General features: G+C 29.8%; 1 protein-coding gene across 1 annotated transcript in view; it reads left to right on the top strand.

Annotated features, from left to right (window-relative positions):
* The window catches only part of PCDH10 (protocadherin 10), a 42,181-nt gene that overhangs the window by 9,651 nt on the left and 18,553 nt on the right, over nucleotides 1–13,977 (top strand). Inside the window, exon 4 of the mRNA XM_019749027.2 lies at nucleotides 3,984–4,289. Within this exon, the coding sequence (XP_019604586.2) occupies nucleotides 3,984–4,289 (306 nt within the window). The remainder of the gene's footprint in view (nucleotides 1–3,983; nucleotides 4,290–13,977) is intronic.

Here is a 13,977-nt window from a genome sequence, read left to right as displayed (position 1 = left end):
TGAGCTACAACTTGATGATGCGGAGAGATTTATAATTGGAAACATATATATATGTATATATATATATATATATATATATATATATAACATATTAATGGAAAATGGAGAAAAACTATAAACATTTTGAAAGTATCGATGAGGAGAAAATTTTGATATATATGTTTTGAATTTTCATGATTGAATTATGTTGATAAATATCTGCCTCCAAACCATATTCTCCTAATAATTATAGCAATTTTTGTGGTTATAATTAATAACTCAGGTTTCTATTTTTAAGTTGTTAGAGGATGAAATTTTCTCAAAAAATTAAGTGTTGATTTTCTTTAAAATTAATTTATCCTGTCTTAAAAATATAAATTTTTATGCACGAGAAAGAAATGTACAAATGATTTTGTATTATTACATTCATCAGAAAACAGCACAAATTGAATACAAATACAATATTTTTGAAATCACAATTTGTTCTCAGTGGTAATTTTACTGCCTCTGACTATAGGGATAAGTTACTTGCCAGTTAAAAAAGATGCATTTTAAAATTTGTCTAAATATATCTATGCTTAACAGGCAGTCTATCACTTCAGCTGTCATGCCTGGTAGTACAGATTATTTCTGAAAAGTGGAGAAAATAAATAAGTAGGAGAAGAAATTGCAAGTAAAATATATATGCTGAGATATTTCTTAGAAACTACCATAATAACTTCAACACTGAGGTTTGGCCTGTATTTTTCTGGTATACAAATCCCACAGGTTCTACAGGAAAAACATTTAATTGAGGGAAAAAAGTTAAATTTATTTTCTCTTGGGGCTTCAATTTGAGCCATTAAAAAAATTTCAAGGGCAATGTGAAAGATGAGCATTTTAATATGTCACATGGACTGTAATACCTGTTATTTCTGTGCATCATTTATCACAGCAAAACTTGAATATACCTCTGCTTGTTTGGCCATTAAAATAATATATTTAATGGGGCTAATGATAAATAAAAAGAGACAAAACAATGTTAGTCTTTCAATAGCTCCCTAAGGTGAGGACCAGTAATGGGAAAAATGTATTTGGATCTCAAACTATATATCTAAAAAACAAATGAAAAAGCTCAATTTTCAATGAATGTTTCCATTACTTATTTGAAATTTATTGATGCACTATTTATGTTATTTAAAAAATGTTTCTATGATAGTACCTTCATAAGAAATATGTACACTTGCTTTACCAGTAAAACTGGTAAAACACATTCATGCATAATCTGTGTCACCTTATCTTTCATTCTAGTTATATAAAGCTGTGTGTTATTATGGGAATTCCACTTTAAAAGGATTAGTTCATAAATTTACTAAGAACATTACTTACACATTTTTCCCTTCTGTCAAATAACATTGTTCTTCCAACAAAAAGCTTTATCATATCCCTCCACATTTTTTGTTATGCACATGATATATTTTTTGTATAGGTTCTTGACTCATGAGAACTTTATTACATCACCTAGAGCTTCTAATAATTAAGAGAGGCAGAAAACCATACACTTCAAGAGGAGAAAATGGACACAAGTATAAACTACCCATAAAAACAAGTTCTACTGAAAGTAACTTCGAACATAATTAAATATCTGAATAATAATGTTGAGAGAATAGTTTATGGATTTTTTCTATGTGAGATTATCATATTTATAATTATAGGAGTACTTGGGTATAGGTCCTCGAAAAGATGGAAAGATCATTAATAGCCTCGTGTGATATATTTAAAATGCTATTTCTCAGTCATGTGAGGAAAAAATTGTGTTAACTCCAAATTTTGCATTAGGTACTCATCTTTATCAAGATCCAAAAATACAATTCTATCTTAATATTTGAATGAATTCCATCCACTTCAAATTTAATATAACTTGAACTTATTTTTAAAATAAGTAATTGCTCATAATAATTTTACTCTTAACGGTAGTTCGAGCTATCCAAAAAGCCTCTCTCCCCCCACCCCCCCACACACACTGCAAATAGGGAGCATTTATAGTGTTGTGTTTCAAAATACCAAACTCTCTGGTTTTCTCAATAGTTTCTACCTACCTGATGTGTCAATGTGTGTCAGGGACTTTCTTTCTCTTCTCTTTTTCTTTCTACGTATCTCCTTGAGGAAATAGGATAAAGAACTGAACTTCTCTGGTGTCTAGGGAAACACTGACATATTTTACTTGTGGTTCTTAGTCTGGTTCCTTATCCTGGCTTCAGCTCACGTTTCCTTTCCTCAACAGTTCACTGATCAGTAATTTATTTCCAAGCTTATGCATGACAACTATCAATGGAATGTTATAATCGAAGTCAGACTTGGCATTATACATAGTTTAATTTAAAATTTAAAAAGTCATTATAAAGTGAGATTAATATATGACAAGAAGTTTGGTTTTTTTTTAAACATAATATACTTAATTTTAACTGTCCTTATTCTAAAATACTTGTGGATAATCTAGAGGGTTAGTAATTTTGAAAAATAATTTTTATTTTATACACACAGATGTTAGCATACAAAACAAATAAATCAGTATGTAACAGAATACCATTAGGAATTTAAAAACTGAAACTTGCTCAAGAGCTCAAATCGCTCATGATATTTATAGAACAATCAAGTGTGTTCATTAAATAAATAATACTCTGTCAGTTAAACAAACAAACAAAAATATGCCTAGTTTTTCCAGGCTAGGCAAGCATTTGAGTTTCTCATGTACAGACCATTAGTACTTTGGTTATTTCAAGTTGCCATTTTAAAATATATTCAATAAACATGTTACTCTACTTAGAAAACATTAGAATACATTTTTGGTTTATGTACTTGTTTTTCTGCATTAGTGCTAATTATCAAAATGAATATTAAATTGTATTCTATAGTGCTCAAATGTGTTATGCTTTGCTTAAGGAACTCAATGAGCTTTCTAGAGCCACAATCAAATAACATGGAATAGTCTTGTCAATCTATGGGAGACAATGAAACTTGAAGTTGCCATTTGAAACCTTGCTGTAGCAAGTCCTCACTTAACGCCCTCAATAAGCTCTGTAGCTTTAAGTGAAACGACTTATAATAAACCAATTTTACAGAGGCCAATTGACATAAACAAGAGTTATGTTCTTTCCACATCTCATCAACGTTATAACAGAATGATGAAACAACGAGGAACTGCTGTATTTGAGAATTAGTGAGCAAACAGTTCTGTTTTGATTAGGACCTGTGTTTTCCAATATAGAACAAGTAATAAGGTATTTGTCAATAGTATCTGCAGTTGACTTACATTGCACTTGGTTACCTTGGTTTCACTAATTACTGTCATTTGTTCTGGGTTTGTCTAAGGTGGTAAATAAGCAGTTTGTAGTAATAGGGACCACCAGAGTGTCATTGAGAAATACCTTTTGAGAAGTCATTTCTTAGGAAGCTTGGCCGCTCACAAAACCTTATCTCATTCTTGTTATTTACTGGTTTATCAATATGTATGCCAGTTTTCTGTTGAATTTCACTTTTTGTTTCATGGTCAGGTTTCATAATCTAAGTATCAACTTTAGTGCTTCACATATATCTTTCAATTTTGTCTCTAGGAAAAAAAATATCAGATGATGTATCATCATTAGAGATGATGGATTATGAAAACTTTGCACTTGTTTTTTTTTCTGTTATAAACTTCACCAGAGATTTTTAAAATTATTCATTCTTTTCCTACTCACCACTTCCTAGTTATTTGAATAATTTAGTAATTTAGAGCCAATGTATTTTTCCCCCCATACCCTGAGTAGTTTAGAAACCACTATTTCAGCGGCTTCTTTGCCAAAAAAGTCTTACCCTTCACAAAACTAATACAGAGATTTTTCATTCCTGTCAGGTTAAGACAGGTCTAATTGTGAAGACACCTTCACCCATCACTCTGTATGCTGCCTATAATGGCTCACTTCTAAGCAGCCGGTCATGTTGGTGAAGCCCACATCTGTAGTGTCTCTTTTTCCTACTGACAGGTATGGACCTCTTCTCCAACTGCACTGAGGAATGTAAAGCACTGGGCCACTCAGATCGGTGCTGGATGCCTTCTTTTGTCCCTTCTGATGGACGCCAGGCTGCTGATTATCGCAGCAATCTGCATGTTCCTGGCATGGACTCTGTTCCAGACACCGAGGTGTTTGAAACTCCAGAAGCGCAGCCCGCGGCAGAGCGGTCCTTCTCTACCTTTGGCAAAGAGAAGGCCCTTCAGAGCACTCTGGAGAGAAAAGAGCTGGATGGACTGCTGTCTAATACACGCGCGCCTTACAAACCACCATATTTGAGTAAGTATCACAGAAAAGGCTGTATCCACGTGTTTCCTTTAAGAGGATAAAGTGTAATATGCCATTCTTCTTAGTAAAAATAGAGTTTAGGTTGTTTTCAGAAACAACGATAAAAGTGACTCTTGGCGGCAGGCAGCGCTTTACTATAGAAAAATAAACAATACTTCACAGAAAGACAGGTTTCTGGGATAGGATATGGTTGTTGACAACAATCAAACCCAGTTTGGATGTTGAAAGCATTTTTCAAATGCTCTTCATAATTCCTTTGAAGACTGCTCTCTTGCTTACTTGATTTCCATGTTTCGAAGGGCTTAACTAAGGTGGAAAAACATCTCTCAACCCTTGAGAGATTTCACTTTCTTATCAATGCCAGCATCATCGCCTAATCATCTTTTTACCATAGTGACATCAAACACGTGAGACTAAATTCAGAAATCAATGCGGCCATCACTTTGATCATTCAATATGATTTAATAATATTTTGGTATGGATTCAAGTTTGATCAAAACCAGAGGAACTATGTGATGGAAGCATACCAATACAGCAATAGTCTTCATTTATTTAAAATAATAGATTCTTCTAATATCGAGATATTGATAATTGCACTCAGGCCTTTCAATTTTGGGACCACATTCTTTAAGTGGAATATTTAATACAACCACTGTGAAAAATAAAAAATGGTTTGGGATTCTGTAGTATATTTCCTTTGAGGATCTTGGTAATGAAATTCTGTCATTCATTCTCTGCCTCATAGGAATCTTTTCCTTTTAGATAGTGGATAAATACTAATGACAATTCAATATTTTGATCAAACCATACAAACTAATATTTGATAAGGTAGAACTCATAACAACTCAATAAAAAAAAGCCTTTTATAATTTCTAGCAAATACATCATACATGATGTTTTCTTATCTTCTAGTTAAAAAAGAGTTGTGAAACCATAAGCTAGAAACAAAGATGAGATAGGTTGCAGATGTATCATTTATTTTATGATTTATGAAATGGGAAGGAAAAATAATTAAAAAAAAACTTAAAGAAAAGAAAAAGTAGAAGAACATATATTTTAGGCCTTATCAATGTAAATGTGAAAGACATGGACTTAATTCACTGAGGACATGGCTACTGCTCTGGATATTGATAATAAGAATAGACAAGTGTCATATGATTAAAGAGAGGATCTGCCATTAGATGAATACATTGTGATGGCAAAAGTGATCAAATTTTGTTTTATGAATTATTATGTTCAGTTTTTCAAATTATTTAGAAATGCCATTACCCTAACATGACAGTATTTTAACATTTCAGGACCAAATAATTATGCCTTCTTATGAATTATTGTTATTTGTTTTCCTTTATTTTTTAAAGTTGTAAAATACAAGGAGAGCACAAATACTTAAGGAAAGTATTGAAATTATTGAAATGTCTCACATAATAACGAAGATGTAATTTGTATGCTAAATTCCTGAAGTTTAACTCACACATCTACATATACTAGTGACTTAAAGTAAACTAAAATCAAATTTTAATGAATGAGAACTATTATGCAGTATTAGCCACGCAAATTGAATTCTGGATTTAAATTTTTATTTATTATCGAAAACCAAGCTTTTCCAGGTTCAAAACAGCATATTCTCACTTTAAAGTAAGAATGCATATTATAGAGATACATTATAAATGATTCCAACTCAGAAAGTCAAAGATCGTGTGATTCAGAGTAATTCAAGTTTCCATGTCTAAATAAATACAAATATTTACTATTAGTATATGTCAACTGGTAATCTACATCAAATATAATGAAAAAATCAATTCACCCTCTTTTATTCTTAAGGAATGGTAATCTTGGTGACATTTCACTTACGTATAGAACTGAAATTTTAAACATTTTCAAATGTCATTTTTCTATTGACTAGCTTCCCTTTTTAATTTTAAGAGCCAGATAAATAATTTTATTAATAAAATATGAATGCTGCATATATTTTAATGAGCATTTCTCTAATTCTCAAGAACCTAGTGTTTTCATTTAGAAACCTGATTTCAACTATTATGCAATACACTAGCAGTGATGTATGTTGCTAGAAATAAAAGAATGCATGTATTATTTTATCAAGAAAATTGGGTTTGTTTGTATTTTATCCAGATAGGTATTAGTATAAATTAGTTTTCAATAACAATTTATTTTCTCTGTCTTAGCCAGATCACACTGCTTAAAATTTAAGGTTTAGGATAAAGTCTGACCTGGATGAAAAATAAGCAGAACAATAGTTATTTTGTTTTTATTTATACTTGCCTTAGTTCTTCATATAATTTTAATCATGTCTGATTTTTTTTTTTAAACTTCTAGTCTTTAGTGTCATCTTAGACTCACACAATTATCACTAAAACTACATCATGGCCCTGATTTAATAGGCATAGTCAAGTTTATAGTTAATCTGTTAGTATAAACTATAAACTAAAACTATTCCTAACCATTTTGCCCCCCAAATTCACATGGTGATAGTTGTTAATACTTGTATCATTTATCATCAGGAATGTAAATATTCTCATCTTCTAAATTGAAAAGCACATCCCTTATATAATTAAAGAAGCTAAAAATTGATACTAATTACTTGCTTTTAATCAGAATGCTTAAATAATTATTGAGGTAGGTGTTTTTCTTTTGCTAAACATCCATTTAGCATTATAACGAACATCCTGATGTTCAGAAGAGTAGCTTATATTTAGTTATTTTTGTAAAGCTCTAAAAAGCCTAAGGAGGCTACCACTGTCATTTATAATATGACAGGAAAATAGTGATATGCTTAATAATACAAATGAGATCATTTTCTATACCCAAGAACTTTTCCATTGCTATATCTCTGATTGCTAAAGTTGAAATTGAAAATTGCAAGAAACCAACTTTTACACAAAGTACGTGTATGCACATATTTAAAAATGTACCTTGTTTTTTAAAAAAAATGCCTAAATTGAGTCATATTTCCTTTTTTTTAAAGAAAAAAAATCCATAGAGTACACATGATACATTTAATGAAATGGAACTTATTTTTGTAATCAGGAGTAATTTTGAAGAACATCTATTAATACTTTCCTTGTTAGTCATGAGCACTTTGTGAGCGTGCTTTCTCTTATTTTTCTTATGATGTTGTCGTTTGCTAGTACTCTGATAAGGACCAGAAGGACACACTGAAATATTGAGAAAATAAATTTAAACATGTAGAATATAGTCCTATATTCAAAACAGTGTTTAGATTTATGTTAAAATGTTAATGACTTAAATTCACCTTTAATTTTTGTTAGATTAATAAAAATACTAAAATATTACTTTAACTTACAGTAAAATGTAATCACTGTTTTCAACACTTGCTGAAATGAAACAAAAAAAATAATCTCTGGAGTTTAAAAATAAGGTCACATTTTTATCATGATGAATGGGAGAATTTTTTAGAATCATTGACATCTTATTTAAAATAATTTAGTCTTTCAAATGGTCTTTCTAGATGGTCTCGGCAAATAAGGAACAAAAATAATTAAAATTCAAGAATGTAATTGATAAAAGTTATATTATTGATATAATTTAGAAAATTCCAGTTAAAACAGTATCTTTAACATTATTTTCATAATCATTCTTGCTTATGATTTTGGCTTCACATTTTGAACATCATCTCATAAGATTTTTTTCAGTAAATAAGCATGTCTTTCAGTTCAAACTAGACTAAACAATACAGAACTAAAGGTATGAGTATTCATTTGGAAACGTGTTGGTTTCTTGTCAATAAACATAGTTATTCCCTAAGAATTGAAGACAATCATCAGATAAATAACCAAAGAAATTTCATCCAAAATATATTTGTGAAGAAAATATTTCATTTATTTAAGCTATACAACAATAAATTATATTAAATGAAGTTAAATGAACTACACTGACAACATGCTATTTTAAATCCTAAATCCATGAAATTTTCTAGAACCATAGGACTATAGGGAATCACCTATTGAAAACTATAGGGTCCATCCTGACTTCCTATCATATAACATTTTGACTACTCAACATATACCAAAAAAATCACGCTAGCTGTTTCCTGATCTAACCTTATTTTAGCCTACTTTTGAGCATTTTTGAAAATTCAACTCTACTCATCCATGTCATAACCTAAGATAACATGTCAGAACTTCAAACATTGCATTTATTGGTGACATTTTACCTAGACTTTTATTATTGTTATTGTTATTATCATTATTATTTTATTGTTATATATAGTAAACCTGATTTTGGAGAAATTCTTAAAATTAATTTATATTAATTCTACAGAGCACTTAAAATTTTTAGTTGATTGAAATTGTAGAGCAGGTTTTATTTAGTCACGTCTCTTCTAATCCCTTCTTTATCTCACTCTGCCTTCTGTCAGTTTTCATAATTTATTGAACTCAATAGTGTGGTAAGGGAATATATAGAATTCACAATCAAATGACTTTTCTTATTGATACACATTATCTTCATATTTGCATACCCCATGTAGTTGTTTCTCTGAGATTTGTATATTCTTCTAATGTCATAAACATAATGTCACTTTATTAAATATGAATGTCCGCGAATAAGTATTTTTATACGTGGCATTTTTAACATTTAACATATCTCATAGGTCCCTACATCACTAAATGAATGGACATCTTTTTTCATATTTATTTTCTTTTCTAGATTTGTTAACGTCTGTTCACTTTTTAATCAAGTTGTGCTACTTTTTTATTACCTGATTCTGAAGGTTTTATTCTCTCACTCTTCTTTATAAGAACGTATCTAGATTTGTAAACTTAATTAATTTTCTCATTTTATTTTTTTTTTACTTTATCTCTTTGTGACAAATCTCTGGTCTTTGAATCACATCAGTCTTTCTATTTTTCCATTAAATTTATTTTCTGAGGAATTAATAATTAATCTCTCATAATCAAAATAGTTTACTCTCCTCAATTTCGTGAGCAGGAATCACATGATAACTCAAGATCAGGAAAAAAAATTCCTAATCCCAGTTTATATTCTTTATAGATCTATTGTCGAATTTAATGTCCACTGAATTTTATGATATTTTACTTCTTTGAAAAAGATAATCTACGTATAATTAATATAATCACTCCAGTTAATAGATGCAGAAGCTGATTGGAAGCTCCCTATAATGCTAGATAAATTAGATATAATAAAGTAATCTCATTTATTATTCTTTAGTTGTTGGATAATGGTTTACCTCAACTAATATGATTTAAAGTGAAAGCTATAAAAATCCTGCTGAGGTGAAGATATGAAACAGAGCAGCTCACACTTCTTGTGATCTCTGTAGGCAATTTGTTTTTTACTTAAACATAAGTGCTTCTCTGTGACATCACATGCCACTTAAAATTTGTGCCTTTGGGTGCTTTCGAACTAGTAGTATCCCATACTCTCTTGGCATTTAGATTCATTACCCAGCTATGCATATTATAAATGTTAAATAATTATATTTTGAAAACTGAATGGATCCATGAGCATTTTTAAAATACTCAAATTTTCTTTAAGATGGTCATCATACTTTCATTTGCACATACACCTGCACACACAGTTTTTGATATATCTAGGCGAACTTTATTTTTTTCATTCCAGTTAACATGTTTTACATTAGGTGTATTTCTCTCTAGCTAATACCTACAAGTGTTTATGAGGGGGAGTAGCTTTTGAACTCATTCAAAATAGTAAAACATACCTAACCAAGGTGTTTTGTAAAGTATGATGAAGTTTTTGAATACTTTGAGATTTTTAAGCTTCTTTTGATTTATTCTAAGAATTGATTTCATATTCTAAGGAAGAGTTAAATTTGTTTTGTATTTCTTCATGCTCTTAGAATTCTAACTACTCCCTTTTCTTACCCAGTCTGTGAGACAATCTTTCTTTTATTTACTAGGAGCTTTCATTCATTAGTCCCCCCTCCCCTTTTTTTTTGCATTTTTTTAGCTTAGAGGTATATACTTTCCTCCAGTTTCGTCACTTTTTTTTCTTATTTATTCATTGCATGTTATTAATTATATTTTCAGTTTACAGATATGTGGTTAAATAAAATATTGTACATTGTTAAGGGCACATAGAGAAGACTTAATTGATAAAAGTAATTTATATCTTTAATCAATAGTTTACATTCCTTAGTATGTGAGGCTTCATCTATTACTTAAAGCAGTTAATTTCATGCATAGTTTGCATTCTATAAAGTTAACCTATTAATATTATGTACATATCTCATTTTATATTACAGATCATTTTCATCCTTTTTCTTATTTTGTACATTGGAAGTAAATACATATAAGCATTTTTTCCATCATGTGAGCTAACAAAGGAAGATCATCAATTAAAATATAAGTAGAATTATTCAATGAAAGGAATATCCACTTGGAAATTTTTTCCTGCCTCATCATATTGAAGATTTATGGGTCTAAATTTAAGTGCATTCAGTTATAAAGATATTGTAAATAGTCTGGAATATAAAAATGTAAGTGCTCATAAATATCATGAAATATTATTTAATACTCAATGTACCAGGCATTTTTTTGATGAGTCTGTGTCTCCTGAAATTCTTTTAATAGGAATTTGATAGTGTCAGGAAGACAATGTAGCTCAGAAATTCTTTCGGACCATGAGGTCCAAGATTGAATAATACTGCTGAATCAAGACGAAACTCAGCATAATATGAGTCAATTTAATGTTTCCCAAAGTGTAATAAAAACGTGGGCAGTTTTTTTATGGAGATCCAATAAGAGCTCCTACTTACTGCATTAGTGATCCCTAATCATCTACACCAGTTTAGGCAGGGAGAATATTGGAGATTTGAAAAAATAGAACCCCAAAGTATAATTACATATAAAAGGACATGGATTTAAAAAAATGTAAGCTAGAAATTTTGAAGATGAAAAGCAGGGTTTATTCTGATTCTATAATTAATACATCATATGACATTATGCTTAGGTACATAACTATATGATTTCTCCTAGAGATACATTTCTCTTAATTCTAAGAATCGAAAAAAATCATATGTGAACTTCATTTCAATACATTTCTATAATCAGTAGAATAAATTTATCTGAATTATCAATGATAGCTTTTAAGTCATTGAGTTCAAGAAGTGAATATAAATAATTATTTTCTGTGTTCTATTTTCATGATTCTGTTGTATGGATACATTTGTACATATATGCATCCTGTATAGAATTATTATATTTTAAATTTAATTTACATTTTTATTATATCTATTAATTACTAGAGAAAGAACAGTGATGATATTTAACATAAGAGTAACTTTATTAAACTAATAGCTACTTCATTATCAGAAGCTAGTAACATGACAAAGTGGTGCTTGTTGAGAAGCAGATACGTAATTCAATCAATTTTAGTATTTTTCTTTATTTTTTTAAGATACTGGCTGCACTGTTTGAGGACCAGTTCACAATACATAGGTAGTGAAATTAACCCTGACATTATAGAGGAAATAGATGTCTGGATCCAGGTAAATAGATCTTGGTTCTTGACTTATCTCAATCATTTTGATGAGAACAATGGCAATAGAAAATGATATATAGACTACACAGAGGTCTACTAAATTATATTTTTAAACATGTATTATGAGGAAGACATAATTTTTACTATTTATAAAAATATTTTTATCACTATGGCTTTTATTTTTCTTTTATTGTTGGCATTAGCCAGAATGTTACACTACATCCCAATATTATAGGTGATATTGTTGGGTATTTAATTGTATATTTTACACATACTTCTGTACTAGAAATTTAACATTAGTCTGTCAGCAAGGGTTTTAAGGCTAATGTATAAATCAATAAATATGTATCAGCTGAAAATTAGATAATTACAGCATTATTCCCTAAAAAAGCATATTTGTAAATGCTTTTTGTCAAAATTTTCAACTACATGTCTCAGAAAAGGAAAAAAGACCTGAAGATAGAAGCAATACATAAACAAAATCAATTAGCTAAATCTATTTCCTGGATTAAACTTTGAATCTCCCTTGTTAAAGAATTAGCCTGGGTAGGAGGGTTCTCATATCTAACTGAACATATCATTGGGTTCTGTCTCAAAGTGTAGCATATAATAGAAATACATTATTGAGTTGACAATGCAGCAGGAGACAAATTATATATAATAAGTTGTTTTGACAATGTACACCTGATGGTGTATGTAAGATAAAATATTTCACATGTAGGATTAATCGAAGTGGTGGCAGGAATAGATATGAAGTTAATGTTGACAGTTGGTATCATTTTATTCTTAGACAATGTATAGGAAACCTAGAGTCTCACCTGTAAAATTAGTATAATATTCTTGTACATTTTTTTTCACCATTAATAAACTTGATGCCAGAACTAATCCCCTTGTTAGTCATGAATAGTGTGGTTTTAAGGTTTATTTGCTGTAGAATTACTCATCAGATGATTACACTGTGGTCATCAAATCTAGATGTTTTGGTAAATAGATCTTGGTTCTTGACTTATCTCAATCTTTTTGATGAGAACAATGGCAATAGAAAATGATATGTAGACTACACAGAGTTCTACTAAATCATATTTTTAAACATTTTAAAAATAATGGATAATTTCAAGTATACACAAAAAGTAGAGTGTACTAAACGCTCCATTTTCTCTAGCTTAAACAGTGATCAATTCTTGGTCAAATTTGTTTCATCCAAACGCTAACACAGCTTTCCCTTCACTGAGATTTTAAAGTAAATCCAGAGATCTTAATATTTCAGCATACGTTTCTTAGAGATAGAGTTTATTTTTAGCATAACCACAATAACAATACCCTCCTAATTTTTTTCTATCACTGTTAGTTGTTATTCACATTTCCATAATTTTTTCATAATTATTATTTATCATAAGTTAATTTGTTTATTTTAATTTGATGATCAAAGTAAGGTTCCTAGATAACAACTCATTTTTACTTTTAAATTTTTTAAAAAGTATAATATGCATGTAGAAAGTACAAAAATCATAAATGCATAACTCAATACATTTTCACAAAATGAGAACATCTGAATAATCAGTGACCAAAACATAAGTAGATACTGGGTCCAGTAGCCAAAACATTACTAGTATGTCTTTAAATCCAATATTCTGTTTCTTTCCAGTTACTACCACCAAAAGGGTTACCACTCTCCCGGCCCCTAACCAAAATTAATTTTTCTGGGTTTAAAATTTATATAATCTGAACAAATGAAGTAGTGTATTTGAGTTTCACTACAATTTATTAGCCAATTATTATCTCTCATAATATAGGGAAGACAATCAGCAGAGCCCATATATAGAGGCATATATGCTAAAAATGACAATTTAGTGAGACTGTCTTCTCCTTGGATACGATTTCTCTATCTCTAGAGTTCTCCTTTTATCTAGTCTTTTAGAAATGCTTCATACTTTATATCTTTCTTATTGTTTGAAACATGCTCTTCTGATACTTACTGGTGTTTTCTAGAAACAAATATTTCAATATGTTAGCTTGAATTCCAAATTATATCATAAGGATAGAAAATGCAAATGTTTGTATTTCTCATTTCTTTGAGCCTAGGTTAGAGGATTGTGGCAAATTGGAGACTATGATGCTTAAAACAGACTGAATAAAATAAAGAGATTAACATTTTGGAAAATAGCTTATCTGAAAAGAG

The sequence above is a fragment of the Rhinolophus sinicus genome, linkage group LG07 (genome assembly GCF_036562045.2).
Source record: "Rhinolophus sinicus isolate RSC01 linkage group LG07, ASM3656204v1, whole genome shotgun sequence".
Lineage (NCBI taxonomy): Eukaryota > Metazoa > Chordata > Mammalia > Chiroptera > Rhinolophidae > Rhinolophus > Rhinolophus sinicus.
Note: the sequence above shows the minus strand (reverse complement) of the source record. Positions and strands in the feature narration are given on the sequence as shown.